At 35.6% G+C, this 22,559-nt stretch overlaps 2 protein-coding genes and 2 non-coding genes across 4 annotated transcripts; 3 read left to right on the forward strand and 1 right to left on the reverse strand.

Moving 5' to 3' along the window:
- Window positions 1–610: 610 nt before the first annotated feature.
- On the forward strand, window positions 611–681 carry Trnag-ccc (transfer RNA glycine (anticodon CCC)). The gene has a single exon. It is a non-coding gene; the product is annotated as a tRNA-Gly (tRNA).
- Window positions 682–1,045: 364 nt separating this feature from the next.
- Trnag-ccc (transfer RNA glycine (anticodon CCC)) lies at window positions 1,046–1,116 on the forward strand. Its single transcript has one exon. It is a non-coding gene; the product is annotated as a tRNA-Gly (tRNA).
- Window positions 1,117–2,477: 1,361 nt separating this feature from the next.
- LOC123540537 (uncharacterized protein C2orf50 homolog) lies at window positions 2,478–7,671 on the forward strand (the record flags this gene model as incomplete). The annotated part of the gene is made up of 4 exons (XM_053525919.1): window positions 2,478–2,551; window positions 3,332–3,371; window positions 3,715–3,732; window positions 6,295–7,671. Coding segments are annotated over 4 exons (324 nt in total), but the record flags the coding sequence as incomplete, so codon positions are not given.
- Window positions 7,672–8,800: 1,129 nt separating this feature from the next.
- Window positions 8,801–19,775, reverse strand: LOC123539683 (epidermal retinol dehydrogenase 2-like). Its single transcript, XM_053526934.1, has 6 exons — window positions 19,009–19,775; window positions 16,467–16,632; window positions 14,808–14,897; window positions 13,922–14,076; window positions 11,147–11,272; window positions 8,801–10,683 (listed from the first exon to the last, which is right to left on the reverse strand). The coding sequence occupies exons 1-6, from the start codon at window positions 19,308–19,310 to the stop codon at window positions 10,497–10,499; spliced, it is 1,026 nt and encodes a 341-aa protein (XP_053382909.1). The 5' UTR covers window positions 19,311–19,775; the 3' UTR covers window positions 8,801–10,496.
- Between the last annotated feature and the right edge of the window lie 2,784 nt (window positions 19,776–22,559).

A 22,559-nucleotide genomic window follows, 5' to 3' on the forward strand; every position in this document is an offset into this window, starting at 1 on the left:
TGATGATGATGATAATGATGATGATGATGTTGTTGTTGTTGTTGTTGTCAGTTCTACGTGGTGAAAGTGATGCTACTGACTACAACGGCGATGACGACGCTGATGATGACCCTGCTGCTGCTGATGATGATGATGATGATGATTATTATTATCATTATTATTATAAATGTTTCTGTTGTTGTTTGTTGTGAAAGTTATGATAGTAATGGCAACGACGACAACTATGTTATGATGATGATGATGATGATGGTGGTGGTGATGGCACTAACCTTAGGATGATGATGATGTATGGAAAATAACGTTGTTCTTATTAGGCTACTGCATGATATTGCTTAATATGATGGTGACGATTATACATGTACTGATAATGATGATAATAATTTGTGTAATGGCGATAATACTAGTAACCGTGGTGGTAATGTCACTGATGTCCACTCATTTAATTTATCCAATATAAAATATATAATATATAAATATATATAAAAAAAAGATACCATTTCTGCCTTTAGGCATTTGTTTTGTCATAATTATTTTTTTTATCTAACATTCATTTTTAGTTTAATGTTTATTTATAAAGAAATCATTTTTTTTTTCAACTGGGTTATTAACTGCGCCGCTGGTGTAGTGGTATCATGCAAGATTCCCATTCTTGCGACCCGGGTTCGATTCCCGGGCGGCGCATGTGTAGTATTTTTAGTTCACATTTTTGTTACTGCGATGACTGTATAAGATCACTGTAATATCTGTGAGAAAGGATAATGTTGATGCCGCTGTTGTCCATAAGTTATGATAATGATGATGATGTTGTTGTTAACGACACGATGATGTTTTGATGGTGATGGTGGTATCATTGTTGTTATTACTTATGGTGAGTTTGACGCTAATGATGACGATGAACATGGTGATGTAATTGAGGCCCGCTCAGCCAAGATCAAATGTGCTTTTCTAATGGATCATCCGAGACACTTGTGTTTGCAAGTAAAAGACACTGTAAACCAGCAGTTTAGAATTGATTTAATTATTTTATTTCTGAAAATGATTAACTGCGCCGCTGGTGTAGTGGTATCATGCAAGATTCCCATTCTTGCGACCCGGGTTCGATTCCCGGGCGGCGCAAATTTAAACTTTTCTTTAGATTTATTATTTTTGATATAATCATGCATCATTATATAAACTGCCGGTCCACAGTTTGTGTTATATGTCTGGTTACTGGTATAACATATGTTTACTGGGATAGTCAGTCAAAATTAAATCGGAAAAATAATTTTTGATGCCATGTAATATAACACTTATTGAATGGCTTGCCGATCAATAGTAAAAACTAAATCAAATGTTAAAAACGTAAAAGAAAATGAAAATAAGAAAGTGATGATAATGATGATGACGACGACGACAACGACGACGACGATTACGATGATATTTTGCAAGAATTTATCAAAATGATGTCGTGTCTTCCGCATAACGCTACCAGGGAGCTTTAACCGGAAGAAGGTTACGCATATCGCTCTCCTGGCGAGTTTTATGTGGACTAGGCCTCACATAGCACATTTGTAGCTGAACTTTGTTTTTGTTGTGTTGGATAGGCCGTTCAGCAAAGATTGTTATGCAGACTAGTTATTATAGCAATGTTGTTTTTTTCTTTGTTTGTTTTGTTTTTGTTTTGTTTTTGTTTTTTTGTCGTGCGTGTGTTGCGGCAAATGTGATTGACTGTCGAGGGCGATCAGCAATGGATCAGGTTTCGTTAGGCAGCTGTAGGTGAGGTTGTAAAATGGTTAGTGTTTGTTTCTTTTGTTTATCACAAGCTGTTTGATATTCTTGGGACAATAATCATCATCGAGTCACAGACCAATCTGACATGTGAAGTACTGATCTTTGAACGTAGTCCTGAAGAAGACGTTTCAACAACGTCTGTCTTATATTTTGATTTTCAGTATTTGAAACAAAATGAATTTTTAGTTTTAGAATCGAGATTTTAAATTCTTATAGTACAAATGATAAAAAAATTTATTTGATGCATGTTAATTGAGTTTCGTCGACTCGGAACACCTCTGTACTAATGTCAAATGTGGAGAATCTTACGACTGAGCTAAACGGCTATCGAACTATTCCGACATAAAATTGTAAATATCAAAGACAAGGCTACAGTAATTGCTAAATTTTGTAATAAGCTCTGATTGGCTAGCGAAAGGGTCGTCAGAACGAGGCTATGAATAGGTCGTTCTCAGATCCTATGCGTAGCGTAATAGGAGATGTACTTTAGTCAGATTGGAGTGCAAGACTAAGATTCAAACTTCAAATTAATTGGGTGGAGTTCAATGATTTTTCAGTGTCATTTCAGATTTACTTTAGCATGCCAGATAGATGTCTTTTAGTAATAAATACATGTATATGTTGTTACATTTTTCAGTCAGTACCACGACAGCTTGTTCGGCAGAGAAACGCAAATAAGCTGAACTAAGACGTACCGAGAGGCGAATACAGCAACTGCGACAGTTTCTCAAGACACTTATGGAAACAAGTGTAGGTACCGACGAAGATGTTTAAAAAACTGGTAGTGTTTGTATTTTTTTTTTTGTTTTTTGTTTTTTGTTTTTTTTTCTTTCTTTTTTTGTTAGGACACAAAATTGATGTAAACTGGCTTTCAGATGATATTCTTGTGATTTTATCAATAACGCTTTATCACGTTTTTTACGTCACATGACTAAAAAAACTATATCTATATTTTCGATATTACACTTGTGTGATAGTACTATTTTGACGTTTACGTCGCCTGGCACGTAGAAGACGTTGGTCGAACTAACTCTGTCTATAATAGGTAAAGAAGGAAGTTTAGATGTTTCAGTATTTGATAAAAAGAATCGAACTTTTTGTCTTTAGACATCGAATATATATTAAATTCGTTAAGTAGAAATGATAAAATGTTCGAAATTTAATATTTGATGCAACTCGTTTAATGAGTTCAGTATGAAAACACACTCATGTAAAATCGTCTGTATTTGAAAGAAAACATGTGGAAAATTACGTAGTTCACGTCGTTTAGGTCGAAACATCCGACTGACGTCAATGTTTATTTAGTCAATAAAGTGCGCGGAAATTTGAGAAGTGCTCTCAATCAGGTCATGTTTAAAGAAATAAAATCTTTTTTTTTTCTGTTTCAATAAATTGCATTGGTGTTTACATATTACAGTGAGTATGCTTGCCGGACATTTTGTTTTTGTTTCTCTAAGATAAACAAAATAGATGATTAAATTTGATATTTATTAAATTCTTCTTAGTTCTGCACACGCTTTATTCATTGGCAATGTTTTCATTAATCAATCTTTATTTACAGGGAAGAAAGCTGGGGCTTCTTGGCCGAATTTGATGCTCAGGTAAGGAGAACGTTTACGTTATTAAATTAAAAAAAAACGATATCTCGAAATATATTAGACTTTTTAAAGAGTAAAATGTGCAAACAGTAAAACAGAGTTCAAAGTTCAAATTTGTAAATCTGAATGAAATTTCTATAATTTGACCGTCGTTTGACTAAGCGGAGTTTGAGTTGTGGTATTTCAGATATCGCCTATCTCGAACTCCTTTAGCTCGGATTTAATCAAGGCTTTACTTACGTTTGATTTATGGAATGGATTTGTTCCTTAAGTGTAAAATTTCTTGCTTATACATTTCCAGTATGTTATCTAAAAATAATGGTAGTTAATTAAATGACAATTTTAGATCTTAGCCGGCAGCAAAGTAAGTTTGTCTGTAAAATGTCTGTTGTTAAGTAAATGTGAACACAAAACGTGCTTGAAATATTTAGAAATCTGCAAAAATATACTGGTCATGCAATTGGCCATCGAATGAATAAATCACATCTTTAAAAAGTCATTTTTGCAGAAATTTCTTTACGCTAGTTTTGTGTTTACACTGAAAATGCGCGAAGTTAATGCTTTTAAATTTGTTTTAACATGAAGTTGTTAATGACATTTTTATAAAGCAAAATGAGGAATTTTGTTACTCGCCCGAGCCGCGAGTTCTTTTTTTCCTGAAAAAAATCTTTGCAATCGTAATGACAACCGGTAATTTCCGTTTGAAAATGTTTTGTCCGTATGTGATTTCGGCACTTTCCGGTTGTTACGGAAACCATTTTTCGAGTGGAACTATATGTGAGGCCGGAGAATGCCGAAATCACAGGCAAGACTACGTAATCACACGGAAAATGTCGATTGTTATTAGTGGTCATATACCTTAAAGGGGCAAACTTCCGGTTTGGTAAATACATATTTCCTCCCGAAATTTAGAAAGTATTTTTATTTTGATTGAAAAAAATAAGAATAAAAAATTAAAACGTGTATATTCAGCGTTATTCAAAGAATCTCTTAAATATACTTAGAAAGTCTGTTTACTTTGATAGTCGCAGAGCAGGTGTTAAAAGGATTTTGCTGTACTTTATTTCACTACTCAATTTATGACTGTCGATAGTTTATAGGTGTTGATATATGTTTTAACAAGATTGGTATTGTGGTATGCAAATAAATTTGTTTAGTTCAAAGACAAAATAACCAGGTACACATTGTATTTTGTATGTTGATTTGCCGTAACTGTTCTTTTTGTGGTAAAGTTAGCTTCAGTGTAATAATCAGTTCCGCTGCCTTGTTTTTAACCGATTTTATTAGACAGAAAAATAGTCCCGTTGTCATAATTAAACAGTCTTAGCAGACAGGAAAGTAGTTACGTTGCCTTGTTTAAACCAGTTGGCGGACTTACTGGACAGGAAAGTAGTTCCGGTACATAAACCTTTAGACTTACTGGACAGGAAAATTATTCCGGTGCATAAACCTTTTTTAAACAGCTGCTCTTCAGAATTCGTAAATAAATCTTGAATCTTGTTAAAACCCGCTCCATTTGATCAGAATTTAAACCCTGAATGCACCCCCACCCCCCTCCACCACACACACACACACAAACAACGTACAACGTACATACGACAGACACGTGACCACCGTTACATAAGTTGATCCCCGTGGAGCAGTCACTTGCCTGTTAAAGCACCCAGTCAGTAAACTTCCAAAACTTGACTCTTTGTTCTGACCTCAACTTATCTCATGTAGTCACCTGTCTTAAGCAGTCAGATTGCGTCTGTATTAACTGGTTGTTTAATACATTGAAACAGCTTTGGACTTTTAAAGTATGCAAATAATAAAGCTTTGTCGTTAGATAAAATATGTTGATATTCAAAATTATATATGATCAAAGATTGGACAATTTTCGAGAAGGTATTCTTTATTCTCTAATCAGTCTAAACCTCGCTTTCCTAATACAACCCTATATAACATTAGGTAAAAGAAAAGATCCTCTAAATGGCATGGATAATTTCGACGGTGTCGATTCAAAAGCCCACAACGGAAATTTGGCGCCAAAGTTTTTTCTCTTACAGATTTTTTTGCGCTTTAAGAAGAGTGCACTTACGGGGTTTTGACTTGTCGTTTAAAGCAACTTGAAATGCCACTATATCTTAGTCAGGCACAATGTTTTATCATGTATACCATTTACAAATGAATAGGAACCGCAATTTTCAAAGTTAGCAGAACAGAGTGTAGTTTATTAAGATAAAAAAATCCCATCAGTGCATTTATTTTAGCCATATAACAAAAGTTAAAGATGTTAAGCAGAAAACACGATTTAACCCTTACCGTGCTAAATTTCTATAATGAACTTGTCCATCTTTCAATTTGCACAGTACCATTAACAGTTAAAAGGGGTGCTTACCTACAAGATACTGACTGAATGGCGAACAGTGCAGATCTTAATCCGTCTGGATGTGCAGGCTGATCAAGATCTACATTAGTCGTAAAGGCAGAAACAATCGTATACAGCATAATGGTTAAAAATAGTTCTGAACACCTTTGCTCTTGATTTAACAGGGTAAATACATTTCCATCGCCTCCTGAAAATTGTCGGACTTTTCGAATCGACACCGCCGTATTGCTAACTGTCCTGTTTTTAAGTAGAAACATTTCTAAGTGCATAAACTCATGTGCAATTCTGTTAGTTCAGTTGAGTTCTGAAGAATAATACTCGCGCTAATGTCGCAATTTTATTGAATGTGACTTATTGAAGGGAGATAATGCGGTAACATAGTGAACAATGATACAGCTTAAGTAACCATATATTGCCTCCCTTCAATAACCTACGTTAAACTGGCCATAGTCTGGTCATAGTCTAATTATATAAGTTTTTAATACAAAAGTTACATAAATGACTGCTCTTTTCATATTTCAAGCATGATTTAAAATGCTGATACTTCATTTTCAGGGAAACCAAAAGGAACCAGAGCCTCTGCCAGAAAAGGCAACACGATTCTCAGACAATGTTCCAAATACAAACTCCGGTAACTATGGAAACCGAGTAAATACTGATATAGGAACGGCAATGGCGAAAATGGAATATCAGTTTTACAGTGGAGGTCGACGAAAGAAGTTAGGGAATGACATGATCTGCTATTAACTTTAAATATTGCCATAACTTTAGTGTTGTTCTTTTTTTGTATGTTTGGGCTTACGGTGTCTACATGGGATTCGCATTTATTTCATTATCTGTGATATGTTATTCTGATGAAATTTGGTACAATTAGGTACCGAACGGTGTTCAGCCACTTGTCACTTGTTATCAGATGTGTGGCTTTAAGCGGTCAACAGTTCTCCTCTCTGTCTATTTTTGAAAACTGTTACTTTAACAAATTTCTGAAAGTTTTCTTGCTAACTTAAATGATTTTTCTCATTTTGTGTAACTTAAACATAAATTCATGCTGCCCAGTAACACGCGCGTATTAGTTTGCCACCGAACAAACTTCAAAAGGTTATTTACATGACCCACTATCGTTAATAATTACACTAAGCTTTTCTGATCTATTGTTATTGTTGGCAATGCATTTCTGCTTCAAACTCACGACCTGTATGAAGCATCCATTTTCCAAAGTCATGCATTGATTGTTTGAAATGGTGTAATTTGTCTTCAACAATGCTACATTGTTTGAAATACCACTAAAGGAGTATAAAGAGCAAAATATCAATTTTTCTTGTAGACGACAGCGATTTTTTTCCGTTGCGTGCTGAAAAATCTGTACTTGTCTTCATTTGGGAATGCATGCGTTTTGAAAAATAAACACTAAAACTGATATACTTGTCTAAATCACCTTTAGATTTGTATAATAAAGTGTCTCTTCATTAAAACCATAAAGGTGAATGAACATTTTTTTTATGCCAAGACTACAGTAGAAATATACACTCAGTTCCAAAAGAAAGTGTGCACTTAGTTTTCTGTTATTTTTTCTCGGTTATTTTCATGAAAAGATATAATGTTTGGTACCAAAATTTAAATCAGTTCGTAAACAAATTGGTGTGCATTTTAAATTTTGAGTTATACCTGAGAGTTAGTGTATGAAAAAATGAAACAAAAACGTCGGGGAATTTTTTGAAATATTTAAACTTAAAAAGTGCACACTTTCTTTTGGAACTGAGTATACACCTACCAATATTGCTTAGCTTAATGTACGTTATTTGTTAATAATAAAACAAAACAAATTTCATATTCATTTTAAACTGTCTGTTAGGTAGAAGTCTTGTCATTTTACATTTTGCATGTATATCTTTGAATTATGTTGCTCTTATAAAATAAAAACTTTGAAACTGAGAGAGAAGTACCGTTTCCTTTCATTTCCCCGTCTGTTTGATAGGCGGTGTGCAGGCTATTTATCACCCTGACATTTTGCTAAGATGGCTGAGGCTGTAAAAGGTTCAGGCATGCAAACTCTGAGGACAATAAACATTAGCTGCACAACAACATTTTCTTCAACCTAATCATCTCCTGTAGTGCCAAGCATAGGTATACGATCGTAACCCTGAGTCAGGTTGGTTTTAATACCACTAATACATATATCATCCAAAGGGCTCTATAGGCCGCAACACATTGTTTTTTTTAATTTAATCATCCAAAAACGATTTAATAGGGTATTTGCGAACGTAAATTCCAGTCATTTTGGACACCAAAGTTTTAAAATTTCAATTTAGACTATTTGTTAACAAACTGTACAATTTCGATAAACAAGAGCTGTCAGTGGACAGCGCGCTCGACTATTCTCTGTGCTTGATAGTATAATATAAGCTATGAGTAAAACTTTAACATTACAATAAGCATATTCTAAGTCGAAAAGGGGACATAATTCAGTCAATATGCTTGATAGAATTGCCTCCTCCTTTTTACAGACTGGGGTCATGATGGTAAACAAGTATGCAAAATATCAAAGCAATATCTCAACGGACTTTGAAAATATTTGGGGTGGTACGCAAACTTTAACATTTATTCTAAGTCGAAAAGGGGCCATAATTCAGTCAAAATGCTTGATAGAGTTGCCTCCTCCTTTTTACAGACTTGGGTCATGATAGTAAACAAGTATGCAAAATATCAAAGCAATATCTCAATGGACTTTGAAAATATTTGGGGTGGTACGCAAACTTTAACATTTGTTTGACGCTCACGCTCACGCTAACGCCGGGGCGAGTAGGATAGCTCCCCTATTCTTCGAATAGTCGAGCTAAAAAACGGTCAAAAATGTTCAAGTTGACAAAGGGAATATAATTTTTGGCTATTTAAAGTTATCTGAAAAATTATAACAAGTATCCTACTATCACCCCTAGATACCTTTACAACAGAGTATAACTTACGTCTGGATCTTCCACAATACACGAACAAACCGTGTTATGTTACATATTGGGCGGATCAAACAGTCAGTTTTTTATAACAGACTAAGAAACGTCGATAATAATTTTTTCTGCTTTATTATACTGATGCAGGGTATAACCTTATAAGTCTGCCATTTTGCTAAAATGGTCATGAAAATAACTCGTTATGCAAATCATAAAGTTGTTACGTATTTTTAAAAATGTGATACCTGGCAAATGTTTTATACTTTACTCACTTATGTTCATTTGATACCATAAGCATGATAGAATAAGTACGTACATGTATATACATATTTAAACAACATAATACAAAAAACAAACTGAGTGGAAAAAGGCTTTCAGCCCACCTAACTTTAATTGTTGTTAATTGAGTTCAACGTCACACAAAAAAAAATAAGGCTGTATACTATACTGACGGAGGAACTTGGACCCTATATACCAATATAGGAATTGTTTTGGGCAAGGGCGGACACCCGAGCGGAGCAACGGACATTTCGTAAAATTTCTGTTTTGAACACACAGCGGCTAGGAAGAAGTGATTCAAAATCAGCAAGCGTATCCACTCGGTTGCAGAAAGGCCAAAGTTACTTCAAAGTAACTTGTACATACCCCAAATATTCAATATTATCATTATCAAAATGCATATAATGTGGTGGGTGGTTGTGTGTGTGTAGTTGTGGAGGGAGCTCCGTGGCCGTGTGGATAAAGTGTGGATAAAGTCACCTGCCCCTCACTGATTTTGATTCGAGCCTGACTCGGGGCGTAGAATTCTTCATGTAAGCCATCCAGCTGGCTTGTGGAAGGCCGGAGATTTTACCCAGGTAATCGCGTATGATAAAATGATGACCTAATGAGCACCTGGTGTCTTCACTCTTCCTCCACCATGAAAATCTGTAAAGTCGCCGTATGACTATAACTGTGCCGGTGTGACGTTAAACAAAACAAAACAAACAAACAGTTACATTGGTGTCCCACAGATTGTCAAAAACAACAACAACAACAACAACAGTGATAACTACAAAATACTACACTCTGTTCTGACTAATTGTATGATATTTGTAAAGGTAAGTGCTTATGCACAGCAAATAAAAACATGTTTTACATCCGTACAAAAACCAAGTAAAAGGAGAAATAATCTCAAAGACTGTTGTAAATCTCTCACGTTGCAACTAACCGATTGTAACTGAGTTGAATACAGCGTTTTATATAAATTAGTGAAATACAGGCAGTATTTCAGACCGAAATTTCGTAGGTATATAATAAAGAAGTATAAAATATTCCTAGTTTGAAGATGGTAATTTTGTGTAATTTCATGAGCACAGACGAAAACTACAAATAATTAGCATTTATGTCTTCTTAATCAAATTGTAGCGAATGTCTGGGGGCACATTTCGTCAATAAAGAATTATATTATGCCTCTACAAATGTTCATTGCTCCCGATGTCAAAATGGAATAACATGTTTCTTTCTGTTCTAGCAAAACATATACTTTATGTTTATAAAATATATTTAAACTGTTCAGTCTCTACAGGAAAATGCATACAATAATTTTATCAAAAGCTGATATTTCAAGTTGATGATTTCGCCCTGAAAACAAATTTGAAATGTGCCAACTTCCTTTTAATACCGGTTAATAAGCACAACTTGGCGGAATAGTGCCTTCAAAAATGAAAAAAGAAACAGCTAAAATACAATAATAGTACTTCTTTTATCAAGGCACAATACACGGCATGAACAACATCTATATCCGACTCTTGTCCCATCCCAACCAAACATTCAAATATCTTTCTTATTTGTCGTATCAACATGATTTGACCGAGTTTCGGTACTATCAATTTCGTTGGGTAGTTCATTACTGTTTGGGTCATTTTTCTTCAAGTCATTTCTGCCAACAAAAGTGTCCATAAATTGGGCTGCTCCGAGAAACTTCACAACTGCATTCATAGCTCTTACTGGCAATATGCTGAAAGGATAATGATAAATAGTTATGGAAGGCCAGTGCGACATGTCCTCTTTAATGTGCAAAACATGTTTCCGCCTTTTCAACCCAAGGTTTTAACTACTTACCTCAAAGAGGCATTTAAAAACCAATAAATTACAAAAATATTAAATGCAAAAATTATACAGCGACCTTCCTTATATATTGCAATGTCTTACTGTGGGTTTCTTTATTTTGTGTCGGGCAATGTGTACCTCTTAAGGATATCGAAACGGTTTTCCATACAACAAAAGATAATATGTCAAAGCAGAAGCGCCCGCTTTCCATTTTTTACCGCCAGCCTAACGTTTCTTCTTGGTGCCATGAATTTAGAACGTAATGTCAATCTTTTATCTTTAGAATGTCGAGGATGTGTATCTAAATTTGTAGGAATAACAATAGGGTTATTTTCTTTTCGGTATATCGCTCACAACTGAGACAGACTTACGTTTTCAGAACACTGAAGAAATACACCATCCTAGGTATACAAACGAAGATCTGATTGGTCAGTATTGCTTGCACGATTCTGTCCACACATTGGTCCACTTCAAGCGGAGCTAGCAGAGATGGAAACCTGGGTAATAAACAAAATATTCGTAGAAATAAATCAACTAATATCTACACATGTCCAATCCATCTTTTTGTTAGGTCTGTTAACCAGTGGGTCTAGGTCACCACGTCCCGGCAACACGGCTAAAAACGTTTTCCCCCGTTAACCACAAAAATGTCCGAAGCATATACACAGAACCGAACCATGCATATGCTGGGGATGCTTGACATTAAATGTTGAACAGTCTCTTAAATCGCTCTAAATTCTTGAACATATCTACACAACAAATGCTTTCTCTAGAATTTTACTTTGTCGATCATACACAGATGACCTTTACTTCTAATTACCTTTCTCAGTATCGAAGAAACAACACTACTTCTTAACGATGATATTAAATGGTTAATTAATATTATCACAACCTCTGAAACAGAAGAGGCGAACTATACCAAGTATATGCTTTAAGGAGGCTCGACATTGCAACCCCTGACTCTCGGGACACCTATACCCCAACGATTTTTGTAATAACATTATGGACATAATTTTCTGTTGAACAAAATACCGCCTTGACATCAGTTGAAAAATATATGGTTATAATTTCCGTGTCACTGAGTCGCAAAAGTCATCATGTTCAATTAGTTTCGTATTTCTTATCATCAAGTATACATTCAATCTCTCTTTAAAGTAACAGTATATCTCAGTAAGCTCATTTTTCAGTAACATTATCAAAACGTCGTGGCAAATTGGTTTGAAATTTTCTCTTTAATTTAACTATCGTGAAATATAAGCAATGCATAATGCGTCAAAAAGGTAGTGGGACAGTGGATGTAGGTCATGGGTACAAGATAACGTTTCTACTGAGTTCTGACATAGTGAACTACATTTTAAGCCTTTAGCATGTAGTTTTATGCGGCGTATTTTTGGTGTTCATTCTTAATAATAGTAGGTGAACTAAGAGCATGATTTTGTTTTATTCTGTTTTAGATTTAGCGCAGTTTTTTTTCAAAAGTATTTCCGTTATGATTCTGTACCAATACTAAACTTTTCCCCGAAAGATATGCCAACATCTTCACATGAATAAGAGGATATTTTTGTGTAAAAATTAAATACATTGACCTATTTTTATCTTTTGCGAATATCTGAGCACACTGACATCTATTTACATTTCATAACCAAATAGAAATCGCTTTTAATATTTTTTTCACAGAAACATGCAGTTTTTGATGAACAACTAATAAAATCTAGTAAAGATCGCCACACCTAAAGCCGCATGTTTTCTTTTTCACTTTCGCAACCTTCACAGATATACCGCGGCCTTCGCACCAATGTATAATTTCCGCCTACTTACACACTGTAGTGCGAATAAGTCTTTGGCACCGAGAGCGTGTGACTTTGTTGATGGGAATGTTCACCTACTCTAGTTTCATAACCGCAGATCGATACTAGTATGTTAACAGAATTAGTCATACAGTTACGATTCTGTTTTATATATAAATTTAGCGTCCTTTTTGGGCCGTCGTTGCGTCGTGTTGCAACGAAATGTACGCTACATATCGTACATGCCGCGCGTCGCATCGTATATAACGTCGCCATATAAATTGAAATTACTGCGCGCCGTCTTACCTACTCGAAGCTATGATAGCCCCAACTGGATTCCGTAGAAAACAGAAGTGACAGTGACACGATATACATCTTGCATGAATAACAATACTAAAGCAGCTCATACTACTCCTTTAAATACATTAATAGAAAAATTCTTTTTTTAAATCTAAATAAATAGAAAACATCTTCTTTCAAAATGCATTTTATCTGAAACGAGATGTTTATTGCCCGACTACTAGCGCTGGTGTTTTGAAAAAAAAAGGACAATGACCGAACTATTTTATGAACTTTGCGGGAATTAATTATTTTATGTTGACAAATACTGAGGGTGAATCGGTCAGCGAGACTAGACGTTTTAACCCTGACGCACGTGACACTAGACAAAAAAATGAAATTTTTTGACACATTTTAATTCTGATCAGTGAGTTTCAGGTTTCCTTCAGGCAGCTGAGATGGATTAAATTCATATCAAAAGTTTAACTAAAGTTCACTACCTCACTGGAATGATGGATTACACTGTACACCTGTATGCACAAAACATATTCTAATTTTGAAAATATTCAAAATATCGGAAGTATGTGACATTCCAATTTTAACGCTAAATACTTTCCACCTACGCTGGCCGAAGCGCGTGACATTTAAAAACACTTGTCTTTTGTTAAAAATGTCACTACCTAGACATAAATCAGAGGCAATCCCTGACAAGAGCAGAAGACATTAAGGCGGGAGAAACGTTTCTAGCTAATAGTGTCTGTTAGGGCTCTGTGTCTTCCTCGAAAACGTTCTTATAGCCGGCTAGGACAGATGGACAGTAATACATAATGTCGCATAAAACGTATTATGTTTTATCAGGGGACCGCGTTCGACCTCTCGCGCATGACAATGTATGGCTGCCATATGTTTCTGTTGACGTCTTAAAATACTAAAGTGTATTCGAGGAACAGCTACGTAAAAGAGACATATTTAGCAATTCATTGAAAAAGTTGGAAAGTTTTGGACATTATTCCCTAATATGAATAACAGTTACTTGCGAAAATAATTGTAAAATTCTAACAAAAGTTACATCGTCTTTACCTATATTTACAGCCATCAAATAGTTTGGTTTTAACAAACGAGGGGCATACAAGGGTAGTATGTACACCACTGTATCCCGAGAATATGATCTCGTAATGCAGAACCTCTGTGAAGCCCACGATACCGTACTTGGAGGAGCTGTAGTCAGCGAGATTCTGAAATGATCAACATATAAATTCAAATACAATAGTGTGAGAATCCAACACTTTACCTGCCTATCGTATGTAAATAAGTATATTTTGAAACAACGGTCAGTGCCAGTAAATGACCATCGCTAATATGGCCATAAAAGTTTTAGCTTGACATAATTTTGACACAGAAATAATACGCACTTTTAGTTCTGTCTCATAAATATACACGAGCACCTAAACAAATTTATTACTCGCCCAGCAGTCGCAGTTGTTCTATTTGGCGTTTTTATTTAGAGATATCACAGAGGCTTTGAAACAGCGATGTTCCTCACAAATGTTTGTAACACTATATACTATATTTAATATATTTAAAACATTCTGGTCTTCTCAATTTCTATGCACAGTCATATCGAACGTAAATGGCATAGTAACACACTGACATGATTTCAAGCGAAGTTAAAAGATCTTATACATCATAGCACTGTAAATCAAATTTATTTGCTGTTTTTCGATTAACAGAAATTTTTTCGCATTTCCTTACATGGTTGTTTAGATTTAGATTGTCTTTCAATAGTTAACAAAATAATAGCAAAGGGTCGGTTTCCTCTCGTCAAAGGTCTGGACAGACCCTTGCAAACCCTAGTCAAACCGGAAGTACATGTAAACACCTTGATCGTAAAACGGACACGAAGCAAACACGTGTACCTGCATAATTATATTGTAAAACCATTACTAGTATACTTTATTCGTCATACCTTAAGGCCAACAAGGCCAGTAGAACTTGCAATGTTCACAATATGACCATGGTTACGACGCAACATTGAAGGAAGAAAAGATTTTACTGTCTGAAAGTAAACAAACAAACAAAGCACAAGGTTAGTACTTCAAGTCTTTTATGAGAAAAATGTATGATGTATGCGTATTTCGCGTCAGCTGTATCAATTATGGACAGGCATGTTCTTCTATTTCGTGACAACGTGCTTCGGATCACTTGGTCTAGCTAGAGTTGGTTAAAGCCTCGACGGAGCTCTAATTTTCTTTATGTTTCTTTGTTCTACGCATGTGCCTCTCTCAACCTTTAGTGTCCCCTGATTCTGTAAAATAGTGACGCTCAACCCAAGTACATAACATTGTAACAGATTCTTTTAAAGGTGGTTAATCAGATTTTGGTCAACTTTCAGATTTTTTAAAAACTTTACCAACTGATAAGTTACACTTATTTGTGTTTATCAAGTTCTTAATACACATCAGATTTTCACTGGAAGAATTTTCAAACTATGATTTTCCTATCCTGGTTGCCCAACCAAGATAGCGTTATTTATGCATAAGTATAAATTTAATAAACATAAATTGCCTAAGGAATGTTATGAATATAAGCACTACTGTATTAGAGTTGTAAAAGACTTGCATTGACAAGAACATATTTTGCCAAATTCATTAGAAGTGCAAGTTTATAAAATTATTATTACCTCCCTTTGTCTATCTTGGTTGCGCAACCCTGATAGATTTAAAATAAATCAATAACTTTGTTTCAAAACTTGCTATTTGTTTCAGGTAGTTGTAATATTCCAATATATATCAAACGCAAATGTAAAACTAGAAATTATATTGGAATTAAAAGAAATAATCCATTTTTTTAAACACTTTTGTATTAAAGGGAGATAATTACAAAATTTCTTATGAAGTAATAAATCATACATTTCCAATAGGGATCTAACTTTATGTAATGGGTGTTTTTGTTCCTTAAATAAATCTCTAACAGAATATATAAATACTGAAAAATGTCAGAAAATGTTCCTCAAATGTGATTGACCACCTTTAAAGCACATTAACATGTATTATAATGAAGATTGTTGGTGAAATAAGTTGACTTCTAGATAGTATTCAAAAATTGAAAAAAAAATTACGTAAAGGAATACAATCCATAGTATATTCACCTATCGAGTTCCACAATGTATTGTTGCATTTTTCAATGACCGGTTAAGCCACTGGTGTACGACTTGGCTAAAGTTTACTCAATGCTGAATGGCAGACGTGTGACAAAAATCTTCCAAAATGTAGGTAAATCCTAACAAAATCGTCCAAAATGTAGGTAAATCCTAAGAAAATCGTCCAAAATGTAGGTAAATCCTAACAAAATCGTCCAAAATTATATCACATGCATGGTTTAAAAGATATCTTAACAGAATTATTTGTTGATCTTTTGTTAAAATGTTTGTAAATATGGTTTGAAAAATAAACAAACCCGCCAAATGGTTTATAGTATTCACACTTGCAGCCGACTGCAAGTTAACAATTTACAGAATAAGCTTGAAACTAGTATTCAAATTTCCAGCATCTCAAAGTATAACATTGGAAGATACGCTTTCACACTTTTGGAAATAAGACTTTCCGCATAAATTTAAAAGGTTTACCCAAAACTGTGCGAGCAAGTTGACATCAAACGTTTTCTCTATCTCATGGTCAGGACAATCCAACAATTTACGACCTATCACGACTGCCGCATTATTAATGAGAATATGAACCTCTCCAACCTCTTGTGTGACCTTTTGAGCTGTTTTATATACGTCGTCATGGTTACTGAAAATGTAAAGCATATTATTTTTCATATTAAAACCTATTAATAAAAATACGGTGCATGCACATTGTAAGTCAAAACGACCTGCTCTGACTTTTCTTTTAGTTGTGACTAAAGAACACAACAAGCTGACAAAAACATGAAAACTATGACAAGAAAACTGAAAACAAAAACATTGCAAACAATTCTTTATCGTGGAAAACAGAAAACGATTATTTTCAAGAATAGACACACACCGACTGCTTTAAGAAAGAAATTAATCTGAAAATAAACCAGTTAACGAGAACGAATGAGTTTGTAAGACTGGGAGTGATCTGTCGTTCTATTAAAATGTCAATGAACGCTATATGTGCATAAATGAGCCGTGCCATGGGAAAACCAACATGGTGCGTTTGCGACCAGCATGGATCCAGACCAGCCTGCGCATCCGCGCAGTCTGGTCAGGTTCCAATCTGTTCGCTAACGGTTTCACTTATTGCAATAGGCTTTGAAAGCGAACAGCATGGATCCTGACCAGACTACGCGGATGCGCAGGCTGGTCTGGATCCATGCTGGTTGCAAATGCACTATGTTGGTTTTCTCATGGTGCGGCTCAGTTACTGTCAGTGCGACGAACTTCATGCAATTTTGTACCGCATGCAGATGCTAATGTAACAATGTATTGACAATTTAATCAATATTTTTGCACTTCAATGTAAGCTCAACAATACAAAGCATTGGTAACACGCTACTGCTCTCACTTACGTGATTTCGTTAGCTTTACATGCATGTATATATATAATTAATCATAGCTGTTTTTGTTCGAACTTTCCAATTTCGTAATTTTAACAAATCGCAAAATTACGCTGTATCTCAAGACCAGAAATTTTACTGACTTTATTATTAAAAACAAATCTAACGACATCTGAAAAAAACAATGGACGGTTTTCATTGTCATGTAAGTACAAGATCGGCAAAAATGTTCACAATACGATAAAGACATAACTTTCGTCGTGCATGCACAGGGTACCTTTCTGGCCTCCATTAACAAAATAAATGACATTCCACACAATTCCATGCAAAAAGACATTAATTTTCATTTCAATTTAAATGATGATTAAACCTTTTCATCACAGAAAATCAATCAACCACTAATCAAGGCAGAAACACATATCTTGATTAAAGTATTGATAACTGAGAGAATGGCGAAGAATCACATTAACCTAATGGATTACAAAAGTAATTCCATGAATGACTTTTGCCTTTCTTAGCCTTTACCCTGCTAAATTTCTAAAATGGACAGGTCCATCATTCAATTTGGGCAATACCATTTATTATTTGAAAGGGTGTTTGCAGAAAAATTACTGACTGAATAGCGAACAGTGCAGACCCTGATCCGTGCCTGCACTGGTCGCAAAGGCAGAAATATTCGCCACCAGCAGGCTTAAAGTTAAAATGTTCATACAACTTATATTACGTATACTGAGTACACAAACTTCATCATCCCTCTGATTAATGCAAGAAAACAATTAAACAAATCCGCGTCCATCGGTTCTACGGACAGGGTAAAGTGATTAAAACCGACAAAAAACTGTCTATTGATTGTTCTGCTTACAATGACAATCTCCAATCTTTCTCTTCTTTTTTGAAAACGAGAAGACATTACAGAAAGAACAAAGGACATGTTTACAAGAGCGTCTGTTACGTTCCCGTGGGATTTTAAGCCAGACAGATTTCTGAGAAATGTATTTGATGTTCACTTCCCAATCTTGTCATAATATTGCCATTTTAATAACTATATAATAATAGCCAAAATCAGACCTAAATACGTTTCATGTAATTTTGACAGGCCAGCTGGTTATGACAGCATTTCCTCGTGTGTCCGAGTACTAATTAAACATATGTAGAGAATGAAATAGATTGCATAAGCATGAATATATGATGCATATAGAAAAATTACTTTAATGCATATGTGGAAAGATATATAGCAGAATTACCTTAATTCATATATGGAAGAATCACATTTTAAAGCATATTTGATGAATCACCTATATATGGAAGCGTAAATGGAAGACTTACCCTAATTGATATATATGGAAGAGTATGTTAAATGCATATATGGAAAAATCCCCACAATGCATATATGGAAGAATTACCTTAACATTTATATGGAAGAATCAACATACTAATGATGCATATATGGAAGAAGTACCTTAATTACGCACTTTCAGAAATATATCCCTATTTTAACTTATTTTATGACATTATATTTTTAGTTGCTATCCCTGTCACAATCAATAGTTAACACGCTATCCCTACAGTAAACGTCCTATTATTTGGTCTAACCCTAAAGTGCCCTGTGTACGACCATGGGTATCTAAACTCATGTATATACGTACCCTACGTCAACTGTGTAAGTGTAACATTTTCCGCCATTCGTTCTGATTTTTTCTGCCGTTTGTTTGTTGGCACGTTCGTTTATATCCCATAGTACAAGTGTGGCCCCTAAAGCACTGAATTCTGTGCACAGACGACTACCTATAGCTCCTCCGCTACCAGTCACTAACACTATTTCCCCATGTACATTCTTCCTCTTTGCTGACACAAAAAATCGAAAGACTGATATAAACAATGTCTTAATAACATCATATGTCACGCACAACCCTTCAATGAAAATACTAAAAGGAGTGTCCTTCGTCATGATATTCCGATAAATAATTCTGAATCAATCTAGACCACTCTCTACACACGACTGTCATCTTTCAGAAAAAAAGTTTGTTTTTAATCAGCTGTTTCACCTTTTCACCTTTGACCTCTGACTTACAGTTGAGATAAAACCCGTCCTTGTAGCGTTTTCGATCTATATATAGCAAATATGCAGCTGCGTTTTTTTATTATTGAAGTGTGTTGATAACGAGACTATAACTTTAGACCCATGTTGATAGAAAGATACGATACTGCACTTCGTTGGTGAAAATTATGTACATGTCTACAATTTTCGTTCGGTTCTTTTTATGTTTATCTGTATTTAATTTTTTGTAGGGTTTAACGTCGCACCGACACACTTGTAGGTCATATGGCGACTTTCCAGCTTTGATGGTGCAGGAAGCCCCAGGTGCCCCTCCCTGCATTATTTCATCACGAGTGGGCACCTGGGTAGAACCACCGATCTGGCTTCCTCACATGAAGAATTCAACGCCCCAGGTGAGGCTCGAACCCACATAGATGAGGGGCAAGTGATTTGAAGTCAGCGACATTAACCACTCGGCCACGGAGGCCCCCGTACCTGTATTTAAACATGTGCAACTAACAATGTACATATCCAATATCGTAAAGACAAGATTTACTTTGAGCCGTGTAACGTTGTAAACTGACCCCCATAGAAAAATGACCCCTTTTCTATAAAATACTGACACCCCTTATAAAATAATGACCCCCCGATTTTATCTATAAAATATTGACCCCCCATCTAACCTATTACTAACATACTCTTTATCAATTCAAGTCACTGTTTATATTTGTTGTTGTTGTTGTTGTTTCTGCTGCTGCTGCTGCTGCGTCTACAGCTGACACAACAGCAGTATATCGTAGAGGCCCCGCTAAGAAATAAGCGTGCATCTAAATTATGTGTCAGTCACACTACACCGTATAACGTTAACGGACGCCAAACGTATAGAAAAATTGCGACAGAAAGTTATCCGGTGACGAAAGGTATCCCCCGCTGCTGCTCGATGCTCTCGCGATCGGTGTATTGGGCGCATAAAACGCACAATGACCGCAAGATTAACGCATATATACATGACGAACAACGTTCAATTAACGGATATCACCGTACTAGTAACGGACTTTTACCGCGTAAAACGAAAGCGCAACGCATAAGAAACTGACAAAACGTTCTCGTCAGTTATCCTCCGTTGAACATACGCTACATCCGTTGCATGTCCGGTAGTAGTCCGGCCGTGAATCTGGTCCACCGGACAAGAACGGATGCGAACCGGTTAAGTTCAGAATAGGGAACGCACGAGTAACGAAAAACACGCATATCAGCGCATTAACGGACAACTTTGTCCGGTGGTGTACGTTCAAAATTTTTAACATGCTCAAAACCTTCCACCGAATGGAACGAACATCGCCGAACAAGGAGCGCAGGCGCCGCATGAGAAACGGAAAAGAAACGCATGCGAACGGACACGAACGGATTGAAAATTTTGTTATACGTTGGACGTCCGTTAACGCTATACGGTGTTGTGTGACTGAGACTTATTGAAAAGTGAAATTTAAAAGGGTTTTCATTTTTGTCGTTGTTGTACATAAAGAGAAGTATTACAATAATATAAGATATACCTAAGTCGTTTTAAGGTTACGATAGAAATAGAGAGAACCGATATTTAGGCTGGAGGATAATTTGGTTTTGTTTACAAACAGTGTATTATCATCTTTCATTAGTCATCTGAAATGATTCTGGTCATGTTTTCTTTATAGCAACTGAGAACATCCTTTAGAAATAAAGCAAAAGCCTCACCATACAAACTTTGGTGAGAGATTTGGCCTACGGAAAATGATTCAAACCACTTGTCACTTATAGTGATTTTGCTTAAGTATTTGGTTGGAGTTGCCGAGTGGTTAAGGTCGTTGACTCCTAATCCAGCGGCCCGGGTTCGATTCCCGGGTAGGGAAGCTGGAAATTATGAAACATATGTTTCCCACTCAACTAGAGGAGTTCTGGTAAGCAACCCAGCGTTACTGGATTGAAACCCAGGCATCCTTGCCGCCTGAAAACTAGCCAGTTCTGGCTACCTAAAAGAGGGCGTTAAACTGAATATGAATAATATGGATATGAACAAATTTATGAAATAGAAGATAGGGGTCTTACCGTGAATTGTTTCACAAACAGCAATTACATTAAGATTTTGTAACATTAAAACTTGTGTTACGTCGGATGACGTTTAGGCTACTTCAGTGATGCACGCGATGCAAATATATGGTTCTACCGCATTTTGTGAAATATTTCACGGAAAGAGTCCCTTTTTTAATTCATAAACTAGTTCGGAATTTTTATAGCAAAAAGACTGCGTAAGACGTTAGTAAATTGAATCGTTTTCCGTCGACCAAATCGTCCACCGAAGCTCGTATGGTGCTACTCTAAGATCAAAAGAATCGCGCATTTTTAAGAACATTTAACGCCCATCATAGCGACATTTTATGAAATTTCCGATTGACAACACTGACTTGTATCATTCTGTTTCCCTTGTCAAGAGCATCCGAATGTTGTTTTTGAAATTAATCCAGCGAAAACAAATAAGCCATTTTTACTCCAGATACTTCAATTTTTCATTTATTGTACGAAACAGCCTTTTGCTAAACAAAAAAAGAATATAAAAGATCTGAATCGTACAAACTGAAGGACAGGTGTCCTTGTATATGAATACCAAATATCAAATATCAAGGCAAACTTACCACTTTTGTGAGCCTCGGTGGCGCAATGGTAGCGCGTTTGCTTATTAAAGCGGATAGGTCTCCAAAAAGGGATAATATTTCGCCATATCAAACCTTTGCCAATAGAAACAGATGACCTAATGGAAGGGGGATACATAAAGGAATCCTTTTGCAACTTGGAACCCCTGCAACTTTCAAGGTACACGGTAGAACATACTTAGAACATAGATCACGAAACTCCTGCTTTGAAAGGTGCACGACTTTTTATTTTAGAACATGTTTTAGATCTAAATCTTTTTGTTACTTATAAAAGTGTCATGCTTTAAGTATTTCAATAGCAAGATTTTTCCAAGATTCTTAAAACAGTACCTTTAATTTAGTGCCTTTTACAGCCTCGAAACTTTGTGACGTCGCATTATATGCAAGGTATAACGTATAATTATGTTGCGCATACATGTAAATAATTATTAATTTACCTTCTATACAATGCAGTGTAAGCATTCTGGAACTTATA

Source organism: Mercenaria mercenaria, chromosome 16, assembly GCF_021730395.1.
Source record: "Mercenaria mercenaria strain notata chromosome 16, MADL_Memer_1, whole genome shotgun sequence".
NCBI lineage: Eukaryota > Metazoa > Mollusca > Bivalvia > Venerida > Veneridae > Mercenaria > Mercenaria mercenaria.